This window comes from Mustela erminea, chromosome 10, assembly GCF_009829155.1.
Source record: "Mustela erminea isolate mMusErm1 chromosome 10, mMusErm1.Pri, whole genome shotgun sequence".
NCBI lineage: Eukaryota > Metazoa > Chordata > Mammalia > Carnivora > Mustelidae > Mustela > Mustela erminea.
The window spans coordinates 30039167-30065827 of NC_045623.1; the positions used below are offsets into that span (position 1 = coordinate 30039167).

The 26661-nt window shown below is 49.2% G+C and overlaps 1 protein-coding gene across 1 annotated transcript in view; it reads left to right on the plus strand.

Annotated features, from left to right (window-relative positions):
• The first annotated feature begins 200 nt into the window (after nucleotides 1–200).
• ABCA4 (ATP binding cassette subfamily A member 4) overlaps nucleotides 201–26661 on the plus strand; it is a 124396-nt gene continuing 97935 nt past the window's right edge. Inside the window, exons 1-6 of the mRNA XM_032302587.1 lie at nucleotides 201–281; nucleotides 7208–7301; nucleotides 8618–8759; nucleotides 10691–10830; nucleotides 16025–16152; nucleotides 20359–20556. Coding sequence (XP_032158478.1) covers nucleotides 216–281; nucleotides 7208–7301; nucleotides 8618–8759; nucleotides 10691–10830; nucleotides 16025–16152; nucleotides 20359–20556 — 768 coding nt within the window. The 5' untranslated portion in view covers nucleotides 201–215. The remainder of the gene's footprint in view (nucleotides 282–7207; nucleotides 7302–8617; nucleotides 8760–10690; nucleotides 10831–16024; nucleotides 16153–20358; nucleotides 20557–26661) is intronic.

The window sequence follows — 26661 nt, forward strand, 5'->3', positions numbered from 1 at the left end:
GGAGCCAACAGAGTGGCAGCCTGCTTTCCTCAACAAAGGGCTTACGTGAATTAAAAGGGATTATGCTCTGAAGGGGGAAACGAGCCTTTAATCACCCCGAGAAGGACACAGCAGCCCAAGCCAGAGGTGCCCTGGGCGCCATTTATGTCGGTCGCTGTCCCTCCACAGACCGAGGGCTCCGAGGGATCTATCTCCTACTCGTGCGGCCCCCAAGCATGGGCTTTGTGAGACAGATCCAGCTCTTGCTCTGGAAGAACTGGACCCTGAGGAAAAGGCAAAAGGTAACAAGTGCAGTCTGCGGTCTCAAAGTGAGGTGTGGAGCAAATCAGCGGGGTGGGGGTGGGGAAGGCAAGCTCTCTCACGGGGCTCCTTGCTATTTAGCTCTAAAGCAAAGGCTTTAGGTGGCTGCTCCGTGAACCGCTCCGACAAGTGTCCTTCGCAGGAAGACCTGTTTCTCTGTCCAGAGATGGACACTTTCCACTTGCAGCCCAGCACGGCCACAGTATATACTCTTCTTTCCCCCTTCCTGCACGTGAACCTGTTGCCTGGCCCTCCCTTCCCCCCACCGCCTGGTTTTGAAACCTGCCAGTCCAGCCCACAAACTCTTGAGCATCCTAACAGTGCTGTGGGAAGATCCTAAGCCCCGAAGAACGGGCTCAAAGGAAAACAGAACTCTCAAAGAGCCTCCTAGACCAATGACGCTATGTTTCATTGATTCTGTGAGGTACACTGGCTTTCCCACATTTTCACATTTCTGACATAGGTCTGCAGCTCGTATTCAGGTGACAGTTTAACTAGACACGTCTGTTTCTTTCTTAGTGTGCAAAAAAATTTACAATTGATGGTGTCTTAGATTCAGTGAGCTACAATAACTTATCAACCAGCAAGACGTTTACCTGAGCCCTTTCAGGGAGCAGAGATAATGGCTGGGCTGGACCAGGGATGTAAAAGCAAAAGGACACAGATTCAACCCTGGACTCATTTCTAGTCTGGCTGGGGAAACCTGAAGGGTTTTGAGACAAGAGTAATAAATGTACCAAATACCCTCCAAGAAGTTCCGGCAAGAGGCACAGGTGAGCACAGGACCCCAAGAGTGTACATACAAACGCCAATGGGCTTCTAATTTTTTCTGGAAAGGGGTGAAGAGTGAATATGTGACTATATGGAAACATACACTTTGCTGCAGCCTTGCAGTCTTGCAAACACTAAATGACACCTAATGACTAAAGATGCCAAAAGAAGAAAGCGGGGGAGAGAAGGAATGAGGGGTGAGTAGAGCTGAGATTAGGCAGACAGGATGTAGGCAAGGCCGGGAGATTTTTGGAAGGAGAACACGGAGGAAGATTGGCTGTGAGGAGGAGGAGAATCGATTTGTTCAAAGCCTCGATTTGAGATGGGTTTATGCAGGCAGGAAAGGGTTTTCCTGGGTGTGGGAAAAAAGGTTAGGGAAGAAGGGAGCCAAGGAGTGGAACGTCTGATGGCCTGTGATGGGGTGTCTCGGTCAGGGTTCAGTCAGAGAGAATCGGGAGTATAAAAAGGTGTTAGCTAAGTACAAGGCTAGTCACTGTGAAAGAGGACAAGGATCATGGAGGCAGCCATTGTAGGATGTGGCTTCCATCCCCAGAGTTGAGGGAACCAAGGGAAGAATATGGAACTCCTAGCACTTGGAAACACAGAGGAGATGTTGGTGGAAACATAACTCAGACCTGTGGGGGAGGGGCACAGTCAGGCTGCTGTTTGGGTCTCCCACCTAGACCCATGAAGAGGGACCCTGGCTACGTTTGGAGTGAAGGGACAATAGCTTAATAATTAGCCCAGAAAAGAGCAAATAGCAAAGGACATAAACAAACCCTGTGCACAGACGGTCAGACCTTTCTACTGTGTGTCAGTGGGACAGGACTTACGGAGGCTACAGAGGGAAGCCAAGTTAGGACCCCCTCGGACATGGGAGACACCGCTGTCCTCAGGCTGCTTTCCTTGTCAAAGTTACTCTGATTTTCAAATTAGTGTTGAAGTCTTTTGTCTCCTTCAGGAGCCAAGTGCTAACAGTCATCCGAGGCTCCGTCCCTTGCTTCCAAGAGCTTCCCTTCCTGAATGAAAATAGATAAAAGTTAAACAAGATTCACTATTAAGTTCATGTATTTATTAATGTGTCCCTTCAATCAACAAACACTTAATAATCACTAGGCACTGTGCCAGGTCCTAGGTACCCAAAGGGCAAACAAGACAAGCTTAGTCCTTGTCCACATAATGTTTAGAGTCTGTGAAATGCCAAGGAAAATCCAATCTGCAACTATTTCTTTGTTTCTTTCCCATAAGAAATTAAGATTCTCACTTAGTTCTACTCTCAATGTGCTCTTTGCAGCCCTCAAACAATATCCTTGGGGACTTTACCTGATGACATGATTCCATTTCTGTGGCAAGCATGTTGCTATTACAGAGAATGACCCTATTTTCAAAGACCGTGTTTAACTCAGAGGCCCTCACCGCCCCTTCTCCCTTTCCCTGGTGTTGGCCAGTGTCCCCTGTTCAGGGATTCCGCCTTTCCCAGAGTGTGCTCTGAGGGGGAACACGTTGCCAGCTTCTCTATGGTGAGACAGGACTGCTCAGGCTGAGAACCCCGGCTGAGGGAAGCTCCCAGAACTAGACCTGGTCTGGGCTGACATTCATTTGATGCCATTGGGTGGCATCGTTGGGCAAAGCTCATTGGGTGTGCCTCCTTTCCCTGAAAGCTCCCCGTGTCGGGGCTCCCGGGTGTCATCCCCTTGTCCCAGCTTCCATGTTAGTGCAGGACGTTTGGGGAGGCCTGAGGACTCATGAGAGTAGGGGCGTATTATGTGCTGGAGAGCTGGTGCGGCTGCAGGCTCTGAGCCGGGGCCCAGCATTAGGCGAGGGTATAGGGAGGCTGGGCAGCCTGCTGCAAGCGTGCCCAGGTCCTAGGTCTGCATTGATCCAGCCAAGAATCCTCGGTGGGTTGTGGGCTCGGAAGGGAGAATTAAACAGCTCGCTTCAAGCCTCAGTTACCCACCTTTAAATTGGAAACAGATGAGGAGGGAAGGAAATCTAGCTGGCTGAGATTTGAAACAACAAGCACAACGCTGCCCTTCCCAGCAACCCCTCCTCCCCCGTGTAGATGGAGTAGTAAAGAGGGGGAGGGGAAGAAAAAAAAAAAAAAAAAAGAGAGAGAACAAGGAAATACCAGTTTGGGGGGGAAAAATTTCCATCGGCCCCTTCTGAGCCTTGGCTGGGTTTAATTAAAGTTACAGACATGTTTAAAGGGAAAGGGTGGGGGGGAGTCAGAGCCACCCTGAAAACATGTTTTTAATTACGCTGTGGAATTTCTCCCTGGGGTATGCCTGCGCACAGTTGCGCATCAAGGACAAGGATGCCGCTTTGGGGTGGGGCTGCGGAGCACGACTGGGGCGGGGGCCACAGCGAGAGGTTGCTGTGAGGACCTGCCAGGCCGGAGAGGAACGGCCTGGCCCGTGGTCTTTGTGCAGGAGGGAGTGTGCAATGCAGCCCCTCCAAAACAAACCCTTGCAGAGTCAGAACAATAACAGTGACCTCTCAACAAACATTTGTCCAAGATTACCGAGATGACCTACCCCAGGGGGTCTCAGCCGGCTGCACGTTGGCATTACCTGGAAAGTGTTAGAAACAAACAGGAAGCAACCTGTTGTCCCACGCCCAGAGAAACCCGGGAAACTGATGTGGGGCATGGCCTGAGCTCCCCCAACCTAATTCCAGCTGGCAGCCGCCTGGGAGCTGCCTTCAGAGAAGGTGGTCAAGTGAGGAGCAGGCACTCGGGGCAGAAAACAGTAGCCATAACTCAGAGATTCGGGGAAGGCAAACACCTGCAAGGTCCCACTCGTCCCGGGCCCGGGAATGAGAATTCTGATCTGGTCTGCCACTGAGGGGGGCTTCCAATCACAATGCCTTGTAAACACCAGATGCTTCAAAAATACAAGAATGAACGAGTGAGGGGCGCCTGGGTGGCTCAGTGGGTTAAGCCGCTGCCTTTGGCTCAGGTCATGATCTCAGGGTTCTGGGATCGAGTCCCGCATCGGGTTCTCTGCTCAGCAGGGAGCCTGCTTCCTCCTCTCTCTCTCTCTCTGCCTGTCTCTCTGCCTTCTTGTGATCTCTATCAAATAAAAAAAAAAAAAAAAAAAAAAAAGAATGAACGAGTGAATAGAGGAGAGTGCATGTGACGAACACGCCGAAGAGGGTGGGGGTGCACCAGCTTGCACCAGTTTGGGTGTTTTATCCGTGGACTCCTCCCCCGGTCCAAGCCCGCAAACAGGTAGAGCAGGGGACAGTGGGTGGTGAGTGTCTCAGGAAGCCCTGCGTTTCCAAACTGGCAAATGAGCAGTCTTGAATCCAGAAAGGGAGAAGGGCAAGAAAACTGAATGCAAGTGGGGGGCCAGCCTAAGATCTTACTGGTCATTTTAATGATACCCCCTTCTTCCTCAGCCTGTACAGCCTGTCGTGACCTATAGCGTCCTCGCGGTCTTTGTGGGAAGTGTGGGTCAGGAATAAAGGGCTTGTGTTTAACTGAACGTTACCTTGTGCCAGATTCTGCTTTGGGAGGTGGTTCTGGTACCAGCCCCATTTTACAGACGAGGTCCTGAGGCATGGAGTGACTAGACAGGGCTACCCAAGGTCATACAGTTAATAGGGAGCAGAGCAAGATAAAACCCACAAGACTGACGCAGTCAACTCTTAGGGGATACTGAAGGACAAAATAGTCTCATTTCACAGATAGGAAAACTGAGCCTGGGTGATCAAACAAGCCCTAAAGTGATTCTTAGCCCAGATTTTCCTATTCCCAAACGTCTGACATACCAGACTACTCCCAGACAGACATTGCTACATGGAAGGAAGCAGACCGACTTGGGAGAAAGCCAAGGTTGCACACAATTGTCTTAAGGGGAAGAATCAGATGTGTGGAATCTGGACTGGTTGCCTCACTTCCTCGGTGAAGACAGCACAAACGACTTCCGGTTTCAGTGCTTGCTCCTATCCCTCTCCCTGTGATCTTGCCAGGCTTGTTCCCTGATCTTACTTGTGGACAGAAGGACCTGGGATGGAAGGCATGAAGCCAGTGTACAGAACATGCCTCCAGGGGTGCGGTTTGTTAAATCAGTTGGTGACCTGAGCGTCACCTTCAGCTTTCCAAGGAGCCTCCTAGACCAGTCCCTCACAAAGGCTCACTCATTCCTTATTTATGGGGCACCTGCTGTGAAGCTGGCCCTGTGTCAGTCAAGGGTGCTAGAATCACAGTAGTGACAGGGAGAGACATGGTTGCTGCCCTAAGGCAGCTCACCATCAGTGAGGGTTCCATTTTCATGGAGTGATGACCCTGATTTACAATGAGTGATAAGACAAGGGAAGTGCAGGGTGCTGTGGGAACAGCTGTGCTGGTCTGGTAAGGGTGAGAGAGTGTTAATAGTGAGATAGGGTGCCTGGGGGAGAGGCTCAGCCCCTCCTCCTCCTCTGATTTGCTGCGCCGCCCCCCCGCCCCCCGGCCGGGAGTGGGGGGGTGGGAGTGAGGGGGGCGGTGGGAGTGGGGGGGGGTGGAACAGCCAGCATTCCAGTGGCTAACCAGGGCGCTTGGGGTCAGTCCCTGTAACACTGGATGAGATTGTCCCATACTGATGTTTCGCCATCTTGTAGGAGCATGTGTAGGGAGAGCCCTGAAAAGTGAGTGCCTTAAGGAAAATCTACCTTATGAATAATATATAATAACATTTTGGTGTGTTTCTCTAACATATCTTCCCTAGACGTATTTTGAAGAAAACATTGAGTAAAACGTTACAACTGCTTAATCACCAACTGCCCTAAACATTTTTTTGTTTTTTCTTCAAGGCCCTATCTTCCCTCCACCCCCCTGCCACTACTTTATGTTACAATTTGCAATAATTCTGTAGCCAGCAGACTCTACTAGAAGGAAAAGAATAGGCATTTACTGAGTCCCTGCTATGGAGTCTACCACTTTGCTGAGCATTTATGTACATTTCTTTGAAAGGAATGACAAAGGGTTAAAGACTGTGCAAATGGCCCCTAGCTGGTCTAGATATATTTAAGTCTCTCTCTTAGCCAGCGGAACAAGTTCTCCTTCGGATCTCAGGAGTTTCCTTCCTAGGGTTTCTGGAGTGGGGGTTGGGTAGAAAAACTATTTCATTCCCCGAATTACATTCCCTCCTCCCAGCCCTCCCACACAACCCTCCCACACCTGCAACCTACCCCTTAGGAGCAACACCATGGAGTGTGGCTCCAACAACCAAGTGTTTCTTCCTTTGGAATCAAGGGTCCTTAAAACTCTTGAGTCGAACCTAATTTAAGTACTGGCTTTCAACCATAGGTCGTTATCAGCAGCTTCTGTCAGTACTGTAAAAACTGACCGCAGTATGCCCTGCTTTCTTCCTTTAAGCAATAAGAAACTGTGCAAGGAAAGATGTTGGTAAACCCTTATTGACTTTGCTATGGATCACAGTGTTCAGAGTCCTTGGCTCATTCATTCAGTGGCCATGTATGCAAGGTCTAGTGGGAACTAGAAGAAGCCAGGGCAGTAGGGAAGGGCAGAAAATGCACATGAGACATGTGAGAGCTGGTGACCTACAGAGCAGAACCTGGTTTCAGGTGCACAGCAACATCTGAGGAGTTCTGAAGCACACATCTCCATCCTTGATGAAAGTCTCATGTCAAGGCAGTTTCCTGAAATAGAGTAGAATCCAGATGGACACAAAGTCTTGTGAGCCTAATATATCAGGGTAGGGGTAGTAAAGGAAATGGGACAAGAGAAGGAAGTCTGGGGCGCTTGGGTGGCTCAGTCAGTTAAGTATCTGACTTGATTTTGGTTCAAGTCATGATCTCAGGGTCATGAGATCAAGCCCTGTGTCAGGGTATGGAGCCCGCTTAAGATTCTCTTAGATTTTTTTTCTCTCTCTCTCTCTCCCCGTCTGTCCTCTCCCCCCCTCCCCCTGCCACCCCCAGCACTCTCTCCCTCGAAAGAAAGAAAGAAAGAAAGAGGGAAGGAAGAATGGATGGGAGGAAGGAAGGAAGGGGAGAAAAGGAAGTCCTTTAGGAAATATACCACAACCAAGATCTATGGCACAGACACGTGCTGAGCTGTGTGTCCACTCTGGGTGTGTCTTCTGTAATTTCTTGCCATCACTGGTCTTTCTCTCTTTTTGTCTTGTTTTTCCAGATCCGCTTTGTGGTGGAACTTGCATGGCCTTTGTCTTTATTTCTGATCTTGATCTGGTTAAGGAACATCAACCCACTCTACAGCCAACATGAATGTAAGCATGAAGAGGGCAGAAGGGGGGAACCCTGGCAAACGTTTCATTTAGAAAGGTCTTAAGCGGGGACGCCTGGGTGGCTCAGTTGGTTAAGCAGCTGCCTTCGGCTCAGGTATTATCCCAGCGTCCTGGGATCGAGTCCCACATCGGGCTCCTTGCTCGGCAGGGAGCCTGCTTCTCCCTCTGCCTCTGCCTGCCATTCTGTCTGCCTGTGCTTGCTCTCTCCCCCCTCTCTGATAAATAAATAAAATCTTAAAAAAAATAAAAAATAAATAGAAAGGTCTTAAGGGTTTGGGGTGCCAGGATTGGATCTACTTATCATCATTTCATGCCTCCGGTGCAGAAAACAGATTCATTGGCATGATACAAATGAACTTTTTAATCCTACATCTTTGCAAATACTTGTATGTGGTTACTGAAGAATTGTGAAATTAGTTTTTGTTTTTGTTGATTTTTTTTTCTCTATACCTAAACTCTTACTAGTTTTAAAGGGAGCATATTATAAATGGGCTCCCTAAAATATTCTGGAGACCAGTTTAGGGAGTTGATATATATAGTGCTGGACAAAAATGAGAAGGGGTAGTACACAGCCATGTGTAGTAATATATTATTTCTTGGATCTCAGAGGTATCCTGGGACCTGGGATGAGCCTGTGAATGCCCCTTTTATTCTCTGCTCCTGGTTTCCAGCGAGGATGACATCTTCTCCCTCTAGGTAGCTCATGTGCAGACCTCAGGAACAATATGAACATTCTCAGTGCCTTATTTTTACTCTTCTCCTTCTTGTTCATGAGTTTTAAGCCCCAAGTTCTGGATCAGTCTCTTGTCTATCAAACTCTTGCTTATTTACCTTGTTCCTCCTGCCCCCTCTTCTCCCCAACCCATCATCCCACCACCACCACTGCTAAAGGAGCCCATAACTTCCAACCTTCTTGTGTGCTTGGGGTATGTGCTCATAAAAATAGTTGTGGAAAGAGCAGGTGAGCCTCACTTCCTAAATCATCTGAGCAATGTTGTGGAGCCATCTTGGGCTAACATCCCTCCACCATACCCCACTCTATTCCCCCTCCGCGCTGCCCTTCATGCCTCCATCAATTGTCTATCACCGTACTGCATGGGGAGCTTGAGAGGAGAGACCCTGTCTCTGGCACTGGGCACATGGCCTGGCATATATTAGATGCTCCTGCTTCTTAAATGTTGATGAATGAAAGAAAACACCTGAGGGCTGGGCTCCTTCCTGCAGAGGCCCAGCAACTAGAAGTGGCATCCCACATGGTTTCCATAAGTAACTCCTTGTCTTCATTTCCTGTCTTCAAGGCCATTTTCCCAACAAGGCGATGCCCTCAGCAGGAATGTTGCCGTGGCTCCAGGGGATATTCTGCAATGTGAATAATCCTTGTTTTCAAAGTCCCACCCCGGGAGAATCTCCTGGAACTGTGTCAAACTATAACAACTCCATGTAAGTATTGAGATGCCCCAAATCTCAGGATAGGGCTTGAGGGCATTGGTTCTAAACCTGGGGGCGGTTAAAGACCATCCCTAGAAGCTGATAAAAACCAATGGCCCCTCTTCCCCCCAAAATGGACACACACACACATACACACACACACACACACACACAAAGCATTACATTGTGCATAAGATTTCTGGTTACTTGAGGACTCCAGGTTAATGACCTCTCCTCTGGGGTCTATTTTTAAGTCAAATCCCGTAAGAAGAGAGTCTATCTTAGAAATTCCCTTTCAGAGCAGGAGGTGGGAGAACACGATATGAGCATGTCCTAGAGATAGAGGCTCAAGGATGTGAGGCTCAAGGGTCATCCTTCACCCCCTGGGCTGATCTTGAGTTTACCTGAGGGACATCAACAAGGCTCATTTGGGAGTGGGCTTCACTGTGCTTATATAAACACCAGGTCAGATGGAAACAAGATACTGGGTTACTCCAGTTTTTTTGTTTTTTTGTTTTTTGTTTTTCCTTAAAGTAGCTCTGCGTATAATTCCTCTGGGACAAACCTGCATTTGACTCAAGAAAAGGGATACTTGACAAGTCAGCCCCATGCTCAGAGGTAGCCTTCCCCACTGGGAGCAAACTATGATTGCTTTTACCCTATCCTGGCAGAGTAGGGTAGTCCTGATAGAGACTTGTGCCCTGTAAGCCTGTGATACGTATCTGTTTGCCAATCTTTGGAATATAAAAAGATGGAAGAGGGAGCATCTGTCTTCCTGAGACTGTCTGGAAGGTGACATTTTAGCTGGGAGTGCAGGGCTACAAACACTTCCTGGAGGCTCTAACTTGCAATCTCTAACTTCAGCTTGAGTCCCCTAGAGGGGTTTGAGAAGGAAGACTTCCCCATCCATAGAGATGGCGTGGGGTCGCCCAGAGGGATCAGGGATCCTGGAAGACAGCTCAGTGGGGGCTAGCTGGGGCTTTGGACGGACTGGCACTGGTGGTGTCTAGAACCTGAGGGAGTTGGGGAAGGACGGCTTCTGACTCCAGCTGTACTCAGCATTAGAACCAGGAAATCCAGGTTTCACATTTCGCACCCTCATTATAGGTGAAATACTGGCTTATTCAAGGCTCTTTTGCCTGCAAGCCACAGAAGCCCATTCCAACAAGCTGTAGCCCTAGAGGGAGATAGATGATATGGACACTAGACCTTCTTGCAAAGCCAGGGGAAGTCAGGCAGGCCTCAGGAGGGGTGGGACAGGAGCTGGATGGCCACAGACCTGCTCTCTCCTCTCTGGGCCTGCAGAGTTCAGCCTCTGTCCCTTTGTCTGTGCAACAGCTATATTTACCTCTCTCCACCGACCAATGTCCCTGCTTCTCAATGCCCGTGCTGGCTATGGTTGCCCAGTTCAGAGCACCTTGCCTTGGGCAACTGGAAGGACATCTTTCAATACCATTCAAATTCCTGGGAACAGAGATGATTGGTTCAACTTCATTTTCCTCATCTGGTCAGCCAGATGTGAGTGTATATGGGTGTGTGGTGCCCACTTACAGGGAGGAACTTGTGGATTAAGCATGGCTGTCCATGCCTATGAATGGCTGGCCAGGTGAGGTCTCCGAGAAGTGGCAAACTCTGGGAAGAACCTCCTTTGAATGTCATCCTGCTGAAGGCTTCTCTGGGTGGGAAAGACATAGAGCATGGGGTTAAGAGGTAAGTCGGCCCTGCTGAAGCTGGAAAACTGAACAAAATGCTCACCCGCCCTATGAGTCTGTTTGTACAATGAAGTTGAAATAGCCTTTTCTCCTTTGGCCTTGGTGGTATTAAAATGATACGTAATGTCATAGCTAGGGCAAGCATATGGGGTCTCCAAAACTAGCAAGCAGTATTATTACTATTATGAAAATGACAATATCTTTGCTAACGAAGCTTTGTCTTTCTTACAGCTTGGCGAGGGTGTTTAGAGATTTTCAAGAACTCGTCATGAAGGCACCAGAGAGGCAGAACCTTGGCCATGTTTGGAAGGAACTTCAAACCTTGTCTCAACTCATGGACACCCTCCGGACTCACCCCGAGAGAGTAGCGGGTATGCTGGGCTTGCTCCTTCTCATCCATCACTTGCCTCTCCCTTGCCTTACCTGTCAGAGAGACCAAAGGCACAGGAAAGAGAAGGAGATTTAGTGCGGAAAGATACTAGAGGTGGCAGGAAGGACGGGCTCTAGAGGTGGCATGAAGCTCACCTTGGTGAGGACTCCTCTTTCTATCAGTTTAAGAGTTAGGAAGTTGAGGAGGGCAGGAAAGTTCTCATTCCCGGCAAGTCTAGACTCAGAAAGGAGTGGTTGCGCTCTGGGAAGGATGAGGCTAGGTTAATTCTGGAAGCAGGAGGAAAAGGGTAAAGGGAAAGGTGTGGGAGTATTTTCATGGAGCACTAGAGAGTGAGCTAACCAGAACTGCGTGGAAGCAATGCCAAGTAAGGGGCCAGAGAGGTCAGAATGTGTATGTTTATCATGGTGTAAATATGCACGATCATTCCATTTCTTCCAGGGATATTCAGCCTCCCGGGCCCTGAGGCACAGCAGATGTAGAGGGAGATGATACGGGGCTGGGGGTTTTAAGGAGGTACTGCAGAAGGTCCAGGAGGCAAGGGTGGTGACTGGAAAACAGGCATCGGGTCCAGGCTGCAGAAGGATGGATGGGGAAACCAGAAGTACTGAAATGGCCTGGGGAAGATCAGGGGACAAGGGAACAGAGGCCCCTGGGAGTTCCACAGTCCTGTGGACAGTCCCCTCTCAGCCCCTGTTTAAGGACGGGTGTGCTGAGCGGGATAGAGGGCTTGATGACGGTGGTCAAAGAGTGAGCTCTGCAGATCCAGGATTTCAAAGGTAGGAAGGAGCAGGGAGAAGAAGCCCCTGGGTATGGCCGGGGTGGCTGAAGCAGGGCAGAAGTGAAGGTTGAGCTGATGAGGATACCAAGGGACCAAGAAGCCAGGCTGTTGGGAAACTGTTTGTGTGGGCAGGTAGGGGAGATGGTTACCAGGGTAGGACAGTCACTTGGGCTCAGGAGCAGTGAGGGCCGGACGTGGCAGAGGCTTGGGCACGAGCTGGAAGCCTCCCCCCACTAACCCTCCACCATCCCCAGGAGGGCAGATGAGCAGCTGGGAGGGAGAAAGCCCCGCCAGAAATCTAGGGCTCTCTGCAGTCCTGCAGGGGAAACGTGACCACCAATGGGGGAAGACTGTGAAGGCTGGCGGCTTAGAAGCAGTGAAGAGGTCCTGCATGCATCCTATGTTGCTAGGACAGGGGGGCAGGGGGGACTCTCGGGATGGCCTCCGAGGATGACGGGGATGAGCAAGGGGTCTACCAAGGGGACGGAGAGGCTGGATACAACGGTTCCTGTTCAGGGTTCTGAACAAGAGAAGTGGGAGAATGGTAGGAATCAGCCTTCCAGGGGGTCCTCACCCATGCAGCTGGAGAGACGGATCAGAGCGGGTACCCACGCTGAGGGCTCCCAAAGCAGAGGTGGAAAGACAGAAAGAACAGTGACCACACCTTGGGGAGGGTGGTGGAGGGATGTGTGTGGGGGGGCGGGGGGGCTTCAAGAGAACAGAACTCCAGAGGGGCAATTACCCTTAGGAAAGTATTATCCTCTTCCCACCTGGCCCCCTTTTCCCTTCTCTCCCTATGAGAGCAATGAAGGACAGGAGTATGTTCAGAGAGCATGTTGAGTTGACTTCATTACATTTTAATCCTCTCCAAAATAGTAACACATGGACTGTAGGTAGTAATATTCTACAAACCAGATTATAAACATGACCTTCTGTGCTGCCCTGGATAGAAGAGTTTACTCCGCTCGAGCTGGAGGACCTTCTAAGGTGTGAGCACAAGCAGAATTTTCGTAGGAAGAGAAACAGGGGAGAGGCAGCAACCGGAAAGCACTGTTTTCCAGGATTCAAGAAGCAGATGAGACCATGGGCTGTCTAACCCCTGGAGTGATTGCCTACCTCATTCATCCTGTGGGATCTGGAAGGAGGCAGACATTTCGTTTTGTTGTCTCATTGTCAGATGGAGTCCAGCTGGGAGGACATGTAAAGGAAATCATTTCAAACCACAATTTCTCTGCGGTCTTTATAGTGTGTATATGAGAACCAAAGTCACAGCTTCCCAACCTCAACACAGGCCTAGTTTTGAATTGGCATACAGGTGGTTCCTTCTGCTGGCCCTCAGTCTGTGGAGGGAAGTTCTCTAAAGGAGAGCAGCTTCAGAGGTCTGGAGAGACACGGTGGGAAAAGGTCAGCCAAGGCTCCCCAAAGGAATCTGGGGGCTGGGAACAAAGATTCCACAGCACCCTTGACCTTGGTGGCCATAAGAGGGGACAGGGGGCCATCCCCAAAGTCTCTGAAGGAATTCTAGGCCAGGCATCTAAGATTTCCCAAGTATCCACCATCAGGATGGCGGACTATTTCAGGGTCCATCCCAGGGTCACTTGGGGACTTGCTCACTGTCAACACTGAATCCTCGGCCCAAAGCCCCTGTGGAGGGTAAAGCCTTGGGGAACGAGGTGGGCGGCTGTCATTGGTATGTGCTTTTGCCTGTCAGTTTCCAGTCACCTGGGAAAGTATGCAGATGGCTGACCCAGGTGGCCTTTTCTTTTCCTAGCAAACCTGTTGTACAGCATTCTCCCCAGGAGAGGATTAATGGTAAAACACCAGACGTGAAGCCCCCTCCCCTCTCAGCCCCAAGCAAGCACTGTGGTCTCTCAATCATCTTCAGACACCTTCTTCCCACGAGCCCCACACGTTCTCCTGGCTTCTCTCCCACCCCAACCCTCAGGTCCCCTTGGCTCCGCGGGCCTCAGCAGCCCCCTCCCCCAACCTCTTCCCAGGGAAGCGAACAAGAAGAACCACATTTTAAACAAAATTTATTTTTGTTTCCTCAGGCCCCCAGTTCACATTTCTCCCTCGGGAGTCTAGTGGAGCTTCTGTCTGGTATCAGCCACCTCTTACATCTTGGGCCCCACACTCTCACTACAGGGCGACCCCCACCCCTCTCTGCGGAACCACCATGCTCCTGCCCCTTCCCCCATAGAGCCACAGCAGCCCAGTCACCTGGGTGAGGCGGAGGGAATGGTTCCCTCCCCAGCAAGATATTCTTAGGCAAGGTCGGGAGAGTGAGTTAAAGAATAACGAATTGACAAACAGTCAAATGGGTTGCCGACTCTCAGGTCACAACCACAAGTATTTATTGGGTGCCTCCTGTCATTCCACAGGTGTTCGTCAAGGCCCTGATTCCACGTCAGGCTCTCATGCTTCGTGTCAGAGAGAGGTGTCCTCAAGGGCTTACCTCTGTGCGCCAAGCATTGCTAGCATGATGAGGGATAAAATGAAGGCAGGGTCCTTAGCCCCCTCCTCTCCAGAGACTCGTGTGTGTGTGTGTGTGTGTGTGTGTGTGTGTGTGTGTGTGTGTGTGTCCAGGGAGCCCCTGAGGCCAGTGTAGGACATAATGCTGACTATGAAGAAGTGATTGTGAGAAAGAAGAATGACCGAGCTGGGGTCCAGCGGAAGGAAGAAAGGAAGCTGGGTTTGGAAGATGACAAGACTTATGTTATCAGAAAAAGGGGAAAGCAAGAATAAAATAGAGCAGCCCCTTTCAGACCCCCTTCTGCTCCTGGGATCCCTCCTATATTCTGGTTTCCCAGGGGCCTTTGGGCTTTCCCCGTGGGAAAGGTGGTAACACTGCCTGGTAACACAACTCCCCAGAGTCTGTCGTGAAGCGGAGACTCAGGTCTTATTGTCCCTGCCCTAGCTACATGGGCAGGTCCCTGGCTTGACCCATCCCCTTTGAGGAGGAAATGAGCAGCAACCTCCATCTGGACCAGGCCCTTCAGGGAAGCACACAACCTGAAGACAGAAGGGAAGGCTGTCAAGCGCTCAGGGGAGTAGGCAGGCCTCTTGGCTGCCTGGTGAAGGGAGAATTTGGGGGAGAGAAGATGGGGTGCTGGGGTGTTAGGAGCAGGAAGGAGCAGGAGCACTGGATAATTAGAGTTAGACAAAGGAGAACTAAGAGGTAAGTAGTCAGCCAGGCTCCTGGGGGAGTTGGGATGTACACATGGGCACTTTCATGAAACCCAGATGTTTTCCCTTAATGTTGAAATGATTTCCTAAGCATCTGGGCCTGTAAGCATCTTTTCTGGCCAGCACCCCGTGAACTGTGGCAGTGGCCCACTTGAGGTTGAGTGTTGGCCCTGTAAGCAGGCAGCGGAGGTGGTTAGCCTGGGGGTGAAGCTCCTGGGAGGCGTCAAATAGTAATATAATCAGAACAAGCATCTATGAAGAGGGCCCATGTTTTCAGGCCTGGGAGGCCACTTCACAGTCCTTAGCCCAAGTCACCCTCACAATATCCCTGTGAGGTGTGCAAAGTACAGACACAAAGCATTCAATCACTTGCCACGGGGTCACCTTAACAGCTAGGAGTCCTTTATGCCTCCTTATAAAAAATTTCTGCTTTTAGTACGTCCCGAGGAAAGCCAGGGAAAATGTAATTGGGGCTGATCAAGGCACAAAATTATAAGTCCAGGCAATAGACCATCTCCTCTTTCCCTCCTAAAGCTTTTCTTGCCCCAAACAGGCCCCTTTCTCCTAGTCTATGTCAATACCCCAAGCTTAGAGTCTTAGCTGAGATGACAGAAATGCCAGGAAGAGCCCTCTAACCCATGACAACACAGTGTGGACACGGCATGTAAGTCCTCTCATTCCACACTAGGCTTTTTCAGCCTTAACACTAATGATATTTTGGACCAGATGGTTCTTTGTTTTGTAGTGGGGAGGGAGTTATTCTGTCCACTGTGAATGTATTACCAGTATCCCTGGCCTCTACCCCATAGCACCTCCCCAGTTGCTGCACCCAAAAATGTCTTTAGACATTGCCAAATGTTCCCAGGGGAGACAAAATTACCCCACTGTACTTCCTCACCCACATCTGGTTGAGAGTCGCTGTTCTAGACCAATTCTACAACACAGCTGATGACCTCTCCCCTGTCCTGAGCTAACTTCTTCCACTTTTTGTGCCTCCTCACTAAGTTTTGCCTGGCTGCATCATCAGTAAACGCCGTGACTGTGTTGGTGACAGCCTAGGGGCAGGTGTCCTGACTTCCAAGCTGCCTTGGAACCGAAGAACAGAACCTTCTGCTGAAAGCTGATTAGAAATGCTTCCAACATGTTCTACGTGTTCTCCCTTTTTTGACTTATTCCCCATTTGACACCCTGTTCTTTCATTCATATACAGGAAGAGGGATACGAATTCGGGATGTCCTAAAAGATGAAGAAACACTGACACTATTTCTCACGAGAAACATTGGCCTGTCTGACTCAGTTGTCTACCTTCTGGTCAACTCCCAAGTTCGTCCAGAACAGGTAGGTGGAGATCACTGGCCCCTGGAGGGGAGGGGTGAGCCCTGAGCCTGAGAAAAAACAGGGGAGACCTTGCATTATTTTTCCTTCTTGTTTCATGTTCAAAATCCATGATTTGTTCCAAATATTCAGAAAAATACCTGGGGGGGGGGGGTCAGTTGAAATAACGAGCCTTCCTGGCATAGGATTATGAAGCAACCCATCCTGGCAGCACTTCAAACAACTCAGATTTGTATAACTGGAAAGAACCTCGGAGAACACGTGGCTCAGAATCCTCTTAGAACTGAGGAAACTGAGGTTTACTCACATATTTATCAAATATTCAGGGACATCCTAGGTACTAAAATACAGTGTGAACAACATAGGCAAACCCTTCACTCTGGGAGCTTATAGTCCTGCGGGGACAGCAGGTGATCCTCAAATAAGCAAAGATACATATGGAGCATTTCCGGGTCAAGATAGGTGCTGAGAGGAAAATCTGGCAGAGCTGGGTGTTGGGGAGGGTCTAGGAGGCATGGGATGGAGGCAGACTGAAATGAGATGGTCAGGGAAGGCCTTCCTGCTGAGATGGTATCTGAACCCACCTGCCTAAGCAGAAGGCAGCGGTGGGTGGGAAGCGCTGGGAGAAGAGAGTTCTCAGGTGAGAAATGGGCTGCGCATGCACAGTGTGTGAGTGCACGGAGCTGATCTTCCCCTGGCTACAGACCTCTGATTGCCTGCAGGTTTTCTTCTCAGTGCCAGGCAAGCTCCTTCTTCTGTCCCCACTGCACTCTCTGACCCATGCCCCCCATGCATTTCATAATCTCATGCATTTCATAATCTCCTATATGTATTCAGAGTGTTTTTAAAACCCCTAATACATGACTTTCCCCATCTGTGGGAGTTCTGGGCCTCAGGGGCTCCTGCCCAGCCTCCTGGGCATGCGGGTTTCTGGCTTGATGAACAAAGTGAGAATGCAAGATAAGCAGGGGCCCAGTAGAGCAGACACCCCTCCCGCCTCTCCTGGCCAGGTCTGCACCTCCTCCAGACTCCAGGGGAGACTGAGACATAAACAGAGAATTTCAGGGCCTGTGTCAGTACTGAGATAAAAGTCTGCACCCAGAGGAGGGAGGGGGTACCCCAGACGCCTGGGCAGGGCTGGCTCTGTCCAAAGGGGTTTTCGGGCTGGTCCCCTGCAGCGTGGTGAAGAAACCCATACCTGCTTTTCTGGCTTCTTAGACTGTGAGGTTTCCCCTGAAACCACATGAGGGGAACTGAGGGTCAGCCCTGAGACAATGTGTCAGAGCCTTTGGAGAGCAGGACCTGCACTGCCCAGGCGCTTGAACTCAGACCTGGCTGCCCTGCTCCACTCTCCCTCCCACGCCCACCTGGGTGGGGGCAGGGCGGGGGACTGGTGGGCCAGCATCCACAGCTCATTCTCCGCTTTGCTTTCTCTTAGCTCATAAAACTCAAGTCCTGGAAATGCCTGTGATGACTTCCAGTTGGTAATAAAAGGGAGATGAGATAAGGGCAGGAATTTAGGGGAAATTTCTTTCCAGCTCCTCACTGACGGGACATTTGGGTCTCAGTTGCTGTGCTGTTGGCATCAGAGCTGAGCCTTTCATGTGGGGGGAAGGGGCCAGTGTCACTGGATTTTGCTATTGTGTAGGGTTGCTCCCTCTGATTAGCTGGTGCTTCCCTGATTAGCAAATGTCAGAGCTTAAGAGGAAGCACAGAGCTCCTGCTGCTGGAAGAGGCTGGTCCTGTTGTCCCAGCTCCTCTGGGCCCTATGCCCTCCCTGCTTCTCAGCATGGTCGCCAGCTACACCTGCTTCCCCATCTCTGTCTCAGGCCTCCATCCAGTTGTGCCACTCCTTACCAGCACCGTCCACCACCGTTTTCCTCCACGATGGAGGGGGCTCACCGTTATCAAGCCCGGCAGTTAGCCATTTCCATAGTGGTTCTACTGTTAGCCACAGTAGCTGAGGAACTGAATTTTAAATATTATTTAATGTTGATTAAACTTAAATAGCCACATGGCGCTTACAGCTCTCTGCTTAGTCTCAGCAAACATGGGATTTTGTTCTTCATCAGGACTGCGTGCCTCTCCGGGGTCCTCTCTGCCTGGTACCGGAGATCCCCCTCTCCCCATCTAGGAAATTGTTAGATGATGAGAGTGGAATCGTTGTTTGGCTCATCACTCACTCCACCCCCCAAGCCCAGCCTTGAAACTCCTGGACTTGCTTCAAGGCCCAGCTCAAGTGTTGCCTCCCTGGTGAAATCATTCATAAACCCTCCCTTCTTTGTTTTGCCCACTCCCACTTCCCTACTCAGCAAAGAGCTAACGGGTAGTGATGAAGCACAAGCTCTGGGTTCAAATCTCAGCAAGGCCACGCAGTTAACTGTGTGACCTCGAGCAAGTTAAACAACCACTCTGTGCCTCTGTGTCCTCATTTATAAACTGGGAACAGCAAAAGTGCCTATGATTGTTATGGGGGGTCAAAAATAATTAATATATGTAAAGCACAAAAACGGTGCCTGGCACACAGGAAACACTGAAAAACACTGGCTGTTCTTAACACTCCCTCTTCTGTGCTCTGGTTTCACTACGTTCAATTTAGCACTTACCACTCTTTAAATGCCTGCATGTCCAGCCAGCCGGTAAGCAGCTTGGAGAGCAGAAAACTCACCTTATTCTCTGTATCCCCCGTAACTGTTCTAGTCCTTGCAGAAAGGGACTCAATGAATGGGCATTGAATGAATGAGTCACTTTGTGAAGGAAGGAGCTGGGACCTTCATGATGTTCCAGCTTTCCCACTAGCCTGCTGTGTAATTTCTCCTCCATCACTTTTCTCCCTTAGAATATTCGAGGTTTGGACAAAGTGAGCTCATTGATTCCCTCCACCTCAGAATGTTTTAGACGCCAAGATTAGGGTTGGGGCTGTGAAGCAATGTGTGGGTAAAACAGGAAAGCTCTGTTGGAACGTGAGCTTGGTTACAGTCCCCTGAGATTGATGGAGTCCACACCAACCCAGTGTCAGCCATGACCTCATTTAGTGGGAGGTAGGGTTGGGGTCATCGGATCACCCTGAGAACTGTGTCATCAGAAGCCCTGGGGAGACTACAGAGGCCAGGGAAGGCCATGAACCTGTTCATGGTACTTAGGGGTTGGGAGTCCAAGACTCTAGGAGGCCAGTTACTATACTAGGTGGCCAAGGATCTCTAGCTAGGGTTGTGGCCTCCTTGGTCTCTGAGGCCATCATAGGGACTGTGATTCAGTCCAAGGGTGATTGTCCTTGAGCTCCATAGGAGCTAGAGGTTGTGCTAGCCAGCAGTTGGGTGTGACCCAATAAATACAGGATACCCACTTTGGTTTGCATTTCAGATAAATGAATAATTTTTAGCATAAGTATGTCTAATTTGGACCCTATTTGGGACATACCTGTACTAAAAGCTGTTCACTGTTTATCTGAAATTTAGATTTAACTGGGTATCCAGGATTTTTATTGGTTAAATCTGTTGAGAAAGGAGAATGGGCCCTGGTCATTTGCCATCACTCTAAATCCATTCTAGCCACTACCTGTCCTTAGCTTCAGGAGAAAAGGTCCTGTTGGTACCTTAGCATTATGCTAAGAAAGAAGGCTCATATTTAAGTGCCTTTCTGATGAAATGAGGCTTGGGAGTGTGTTAATTTGCTATGACTGCTGCAAGAAACCACCACAAACTTAGTGGCTTCAAACAACACAAATGTATTCTCTATGGTTCTGGAGATTGGAGGTCTGAAAGTCCTGGTGTTGGCAGAGTTTCATTTCTTCCTGGGGGATCCAGAGGGAAATCCATTTCCAGTTTCCAGAGACTCTCCAGGCTCTTTGGCTGGTGGCTTCCTTTCATCTTCAAGTCCCACAGTGGCCAATCAAGTCTTTCTCATGTCACATTACTTTGACATTTTTTTCTTCTTACTTCCTCTTCCACCAGCTTTAAAACAAACAAAACAAAACAAAACAAAACAAAAACCCTTGTGATCACATTGGGCCCACCTAGATAATCCAAAATAACCTCTTTATCTTCAAGTTGGCTTATTCGAACCCTCAATTTCATCTACAATCTGAATTCCCCTTGCCCTCCAACATAATGCTTTCACAGCATCTATGGGTTAGGACGTGGCCATCTTTGGGGTAGCTGGGATTCTCCTACCCAGGAAGGTTTCCAGTGTTGCTTCTCCTCCCTGCAGTTTGCTCACGGAGTCCCAGACCTGATGCTGAAGGACATCGCCTGCAGCGAGACTCTCCTGAGACGCTTCATAATCTTTAGCCAGCGCCATGGGGCACAGACAGTGCGTGACGCCATGTGCTCCCTCTCCCAGGGCACCCTGCAGTGGGTAGAAGACACTCTGTATGCCAACGTGGACTTCTTCAAGCTCTTCCGTGTGGTAAGGGAGGTATTTAGCTGCTGATCCCTTAGAAGGTGATTCTTGGGTGCAGGGTGATCTGGTGGCAGGTCATCGGGGACTCGTGAATTGACGGTCAGGAGGGCATGAGCCTGTTGTTCAAGACAGTTCTTGAGGAAGCTCCAGGCTCCAAAGACCCAAAGAATCTTTACCGATACTATTTTTAGAGCAGCAGCCCAGGCACCCAGGAGTCACTTTAGGTTCACCATTAGTTATGCAGTTGTGGCAGGTCTGAGTCCTTCCCAGTGTGGGATAAATCCTCTCTACCACCTCTAGCGGTGTGGGAAGGAGGAGTCCTGATGTGACTTCCTGTCCTACTATTTTCTAAGACAGTTGACCTTTGCTGGCCCCATCGCTCATCTATGTAACAAATACAATACTTTATAGAATGGCAGGAAAAGATACATGAAAAAAAAAAATAGATGCAATCATTAAATAAATTTCAATACATCAGAGCGTCACACTCTGGGTCTGGTCTTGACCACAGAGGTTGCTGTTTCCGGTAGAAAAGAATAACAGAAAATTCCATAGTTTCAAAAAGTTGGAACGCCCTCATCTAGTTCAACCCCGTGTTCTAGAACTGCATCCTAGATACACTTCTTGGGACCTGATAATACTTCCTCTTTTGCTAGAAGGATGAGAAGGAATTATAAAAAGGAGGTGAACAATAGCAGTTCTTTCGCTTCGAGTGTCTGAGCATCACGAGAGAAGCTGGTAAAAGATGCAAATTCCAAATTGCCATCTCTGGAGACTGATTCAGAAGGTCTGGGCTGGGCCCAGCATCTGCCCTGTTAACCTTAGGTGGTTCCAATGGAGGTCATTGTAGGCCATGTTTTCAGAAACGCTCAAAACTAAAATTCTTCAGAGAAAATGACATATGTAAAAATATACATATTGTTTCTATAATTATAAAATGTTTCTAGGATCCAATTTTTTTTTCTTGTGCCATTTTAATTTCTGAAACTGTTATAGGGTATGCCAATCATGAGAACTTGGTTCAGGAATTTGTGTTTTGCCTTTTTATGGTTGCTCTCTCAAGTCCCAGAAAACCCACTCTCAGCTCATCTTAAAAAGAAAGTTGAAGGCTTTTAAAAACAACAACAAAAATAAAACAAGAGCCCTCAGTTTCTGGCAGAGTCCACACTTGATTCCTTTCAAAATGTGACTTGCCCTTGGAACATTCCTCCACACCGTTCCCAGTTCATCAGGGTGGGTCTCCAGCATGGCAAGAGGGGTTAGTACTTACCTAAGCCATCACCCGTGAGAGCCCAGGACCCCAGATGCAGGGAGAATAAAAAGGCCTGTGGTTCAAACGTCTCTGTCTAAAATTCCAAAAGGAAGTCAATTTTATACGTACTGCTTGGTTTGTTTTCAGAATCATAAGTGTGAGTAAGGTAATAAAGGTCCTTTATGCTGGGCTGCTGAACAGCAGCAAAGCCAGGGACCAGTACCTGTGTTTGCAGAGGTGTTAATGTCCCTGGGCACCCAGGGTCGTGCAATCCCCTGGGCAATAGAAAAAAGGCAGAGTTATGCATCTCTTTTTAAAGTGCCTCAGCGGCTGGTGCCAGAAAATGTAGCCTTGGAGTATAGCCGGCCATACCGGGAAGACAGTTCCGGCTGTAGCAGGATCAAGGGAGACCTGGGTAAAACTTTCCATGAGGGGCTGGAACCAAGCTCAGATCACTGGCTTCAAAATGCTTATCACAGAAGAAAGACCAGAAAATCTTTCCTTCTACAATTGCTAGAGTTCAGGAACCAGAGAACTTCGGCTGGTGGCCCTTACTGACCTGAGACACAGCCCATGTGCTTGCTCACTGTTCATGAGTGCATGCCTTCAAACCTGACCCAGGTACCTTCAAGGGGCCAGGCACTGTGCTGAAGCTGAGGCTCCAACCATGACCCTACCACCTTCACTGAACTCTTAGCTTGAGAAAAGCAAAAAGGCCATGTCATAGCAGTTGGTGTTAGAAACACCAAACACCGATAACGTTTGGGTGCTGGAGCAGTGGTTCCCAGCCTGGCCGCACACGGAACCACCTAAAGAGCTTTTAAAAACTACCAATGCCTGTCCCCCAACCCCAGAGATTTTGATTCCATGGGCCTTTAGTGTTGTTGTTGGTTTTTTTGTTTGTTTTTAAGATTTTATTTATTTATTTGACAGACAGAGATCACAAGTAGGCAGAGAGGCAGGCAGAGAGAGAGGAGGAAGCTGGCTTCCTGCTGAGCAGAGAGCCCGATGTGGGGCTTGATCCCAGGACCCTGGGATCAAGACCTGAGCAGAAGGCAGAGGCTTAACCCACTGAGCCACCCAGGCACCCTGCTTTTAGTGTTTTTAAAAGCTTCCCAGATCATTCTAATGTCCAGCCAGGTTGGATTCACTGACCTAGAACATAGGAGTTTGGTTCCCAGGTTGAGAATCACTGATCTAGAACATAGGAGGTTGATTTACAGTCTCAGTTTCCGTATATTGAGCAAAATAATAATATCCCAAATGCCACCAAGACCTCAAAGCACTTTCATTTGATCACCCATGAGACCAAGGTGCTGTGGACCCATCCTCCCTGCCATTCTCTTAACAAAGGTAGTGTGTAGCCCCAGAGATAGCCTGGAAGGGAAAACCCAGCAGGACTACTGCTACCTACCCTCTTTTTGCTCCGGCTCATCTCTGTGGGGAAAGACCAGACCAAGACAGAATCCATGGAGCACAAGCAAAGAAGACGGCCACCCATTCCGGTGCCCTTGAAATGTGCTTCTTCATTTGACAAGTGGACAGAGTGGCTAAACATTTTTTTTAATAAAAATTACTAATAAGGAAACCCAAGAGAAACTGCAGGCATGAAGACAGGATTTTTGCTTTTATCACTCCTGTATCCATCTTACCCGCATTTTCAGAACAACCCTGAGGCACACAGAAAGGCTCACGGAAGATCCTCAGACCCTGGGAGAGGGACATTGAGAGGGACATCGGGGAAGCAGCGGCAGCTTAGAGGCCAGGGGCGGGGGCCTCTCTGGACTAGACTGTTATTGCAGCTGGTTGGCGGGCAGCCACTCGTAGCTCCAGTACCGCGGAATGCAGTGCCTTCTGTTCTCCTGGACTGTTTGTTTCTCATATGCATGTATACCAGTGTGCAAATAAGGTTTTATTAAATGCCAAGGCAGTGCTCATTAACAAAGAGGGGCAATGTCAGTAAGCTGGGGTGATGGCCCTAGGTCCCGCTGTGGAAGGAGCTGGGTCCCAGGTGGGTGGGAGTGCAACCTCCAGACCTGGCCCTGGAGCTTAGGGGATCCCAGAGGAGGGTTTGGCTGTTAACACCACCTGGGGCCAGCTGTGTTTTCCCTCGGACCCATGGAGATCAGAAGCCAGTGTTCTCATCCTCAAATAATCCCAGCACAGTCCCCGTGGCCTCACTCCACCCCACCAGTCCCCATACATACACTCACGCACACCCAACGCACGTGCCTGCTGGGGCATGCGCACAGGCACACAGGCGCGCACGCGCACTGGATGCGGGGGTGGGGGCGCGGGGGTATCTAGGTGGGCTGTCAGGTGCTCGGCTTTTTCTCTAAGGAGCTGTAGGCACTCTTGGTCGGCGTGGTGGCTGAGCTTGCCTCCACCTGTGGTCCCCTCAGACTTGACGCCCCCAGCTGGAAAACCGGCGGCGCCCCCCCACCCCCCCCACCCCAGTATCGGTATCATGTATCATGCCAGCCCACATTACCTGAAACATTTCACACCTCGTAAAAATGGTATGTCAGTTTCGGGTGAGGGGTTGGGACGTTTCCCATCTGATTTGGCCCAGGGCACGAAGGCCCCTCCCCCTCCCCCTCTTCCCTCTGCGGTCCTTCCTGTTTTCTCTCTGACTCTGGAGCACAGCTTTGAAATCTTGCTGAGAAGCAAATCTGTCCCTTCTGCTCTGAATGTTTATTTGTGGAAGTTCGGCAGGGGAACGGAGGCTGTGCCAAGACCTGCCACACTGCTGGGAAATCTGAGTTTCCCTCCCTTCCCCCTTCTCAGTGGATGTTGATAGAGGAAATTTGGCCTCACCGGCATTTTGGACCCCCGTTTCCCCCCTTCGCTTCCAGTGTGGCATGATTCAGTTTTCTTCACTCAACCACTGTTCTGTCGCAGTTTTTACTTTTCGGATTTCATTTCATCTGTGTCTCTTTGACGGTAGGGTGGCTGAACATTGATTTGGGAGGGGCCACAGGACCCAGTCTTGGGGGTGCTGACTACATGTGACTTTCAATGTCCTGCTTTGTTCTTGGCTCTGCTCCCTAAATTGCGGAATAAATGTGGGTGGACTGCTTGCTGCCCAGGGTGAGCTGGCCATGGTTTCTCTTCTCCAGGATCTTTCATTGCAGTTTGTTAAATTCAACTGAACCATTTCAATTTTCGGACAATATTGCCATGTCATAATTCTCTGGAAAAGCCCCACATCTCCAGGAATTTATAATGAGGTCCCATTAATGGCTTAACCTCATGATCTCCTCTCCCTTCTGATTCTGAATCTTTGGGTTGTCAACTTTCTCCCACTTCTGTGTGAGGGTTTTGAAAGGGAAGAAGGAAAGGAGTGATACCCAGTGCCAGCAGTGTGAGGTGAGGGGTGGCGGTGGGGGCAGCAGGGCTGTTGAGTGGAAAATAAAATTAAGTCAGAAGATAGGTTTTTTGGGACGCCTGGGTGGCTCAGTGGGTTGGGGCCTCTGCCTTCGGCTCAGGTCATGATCTGGATGGAGCCTGCTTCCTCCTCTCTCTCTGCCTGCCTCTCTGCCTACTTGTGATCTCTGTCTGTCAAATAAGTAAAATCTTTAAAAAAAAAAAAGATAGGTTTTTTTGAAAATTATGAAGCCCACAACAAGTATATTTGATATAGAGCATCAGTATTTATTCTGCTTATATCTATGAAACTTTGTGTCTGTTTTAATCAAAATCTTCCTTGTGCAAATGAATTTCAGTGAAGAAGAAATAAAAAGGAAATAGGAAAGAGAAATATTAATATATATTAAATGGGCCTTAGGCATGTGGGCCTGATTGTCATTGGCCTGCTTTGATCTCTTCTGGGCTCCAGACACACAGGAGGCCACAGCTTATTTCATGATAGATTAGGTGTTGTTTTTATGAATTGAAAAAGAAAAAATATGGAGAAGCAAAATGAAAATGACTTCAGACACGAAAAGACCCCTGTGAAGGCTGCTGTTTCCATAATGGTTCCTGGGTCTTGGCCTTTATTTAGCTGATAAAAGGTTGACAACCAATGTTCTGTGGATGGGGTTCTCTCCAGCATAAACTGGTTTTGAGAAGGATTTCGTCTCTGATAGTTTGTCAGAACAGTACTTCTTCACCTTTTTATGAATTAGGATTACCTTTGAGAATCTGATAACAGCTCTAAACCTTTTCTCTAAAGAAATATAAGTTCACACAAACAAACAAAGTATAGGGGCTCATGGAGCCTCTGAAGCCAGGCCCCAGCTAAGAACTTTTGTATTAAAATCTCTTTCCCGCCTACCATTAATATATGCTCTTTCCTAAAGTGCCTCGCTCAGGATAGCCACAGATTCTCCCTTAACTCCACTTATGAAGTAATCAGTTTCTTCCTGTGAGCGTGGGACCCAAAGGTGAGAAGACCAGCTGGGCAGCCTGCTGGAGCATACAGAAACCTGGTGGTCAGGACACTGGGTTCTGGCTCTGGGTTGGCCTCTAACATGCTGTCATTTAAGTGACCCTTGCTTACTTGCTTTACTTGCTACACTCCCCTTCTGTAAAATCAAGTTAGCAAGAGCTACGCTACCTGTCTCAGAAGATGATAGCAGAAATTCACATTAGAGAAGAGATGGAAAAGCACTTGGAAACAAAAAGCATTTTTGCTTTTACCAAAGCAAGAACGCAGCCGCTTGGCAGAGGCCCCATTGTTCCCTTGTCATTGCTACACTCCCGGAAATGTTCTTCTCAAACACTTAGGTGGGATGTTCTTCTTTCTCAGACCTCTCAGACTAGCATGAGTTCTGTCTCATGCATTGACCTTTTGGCTGCCCCTAGATTCCAAACGCTGTTCTGCTTTCATCAACCACAAATATCAAGACTGAAGTCAC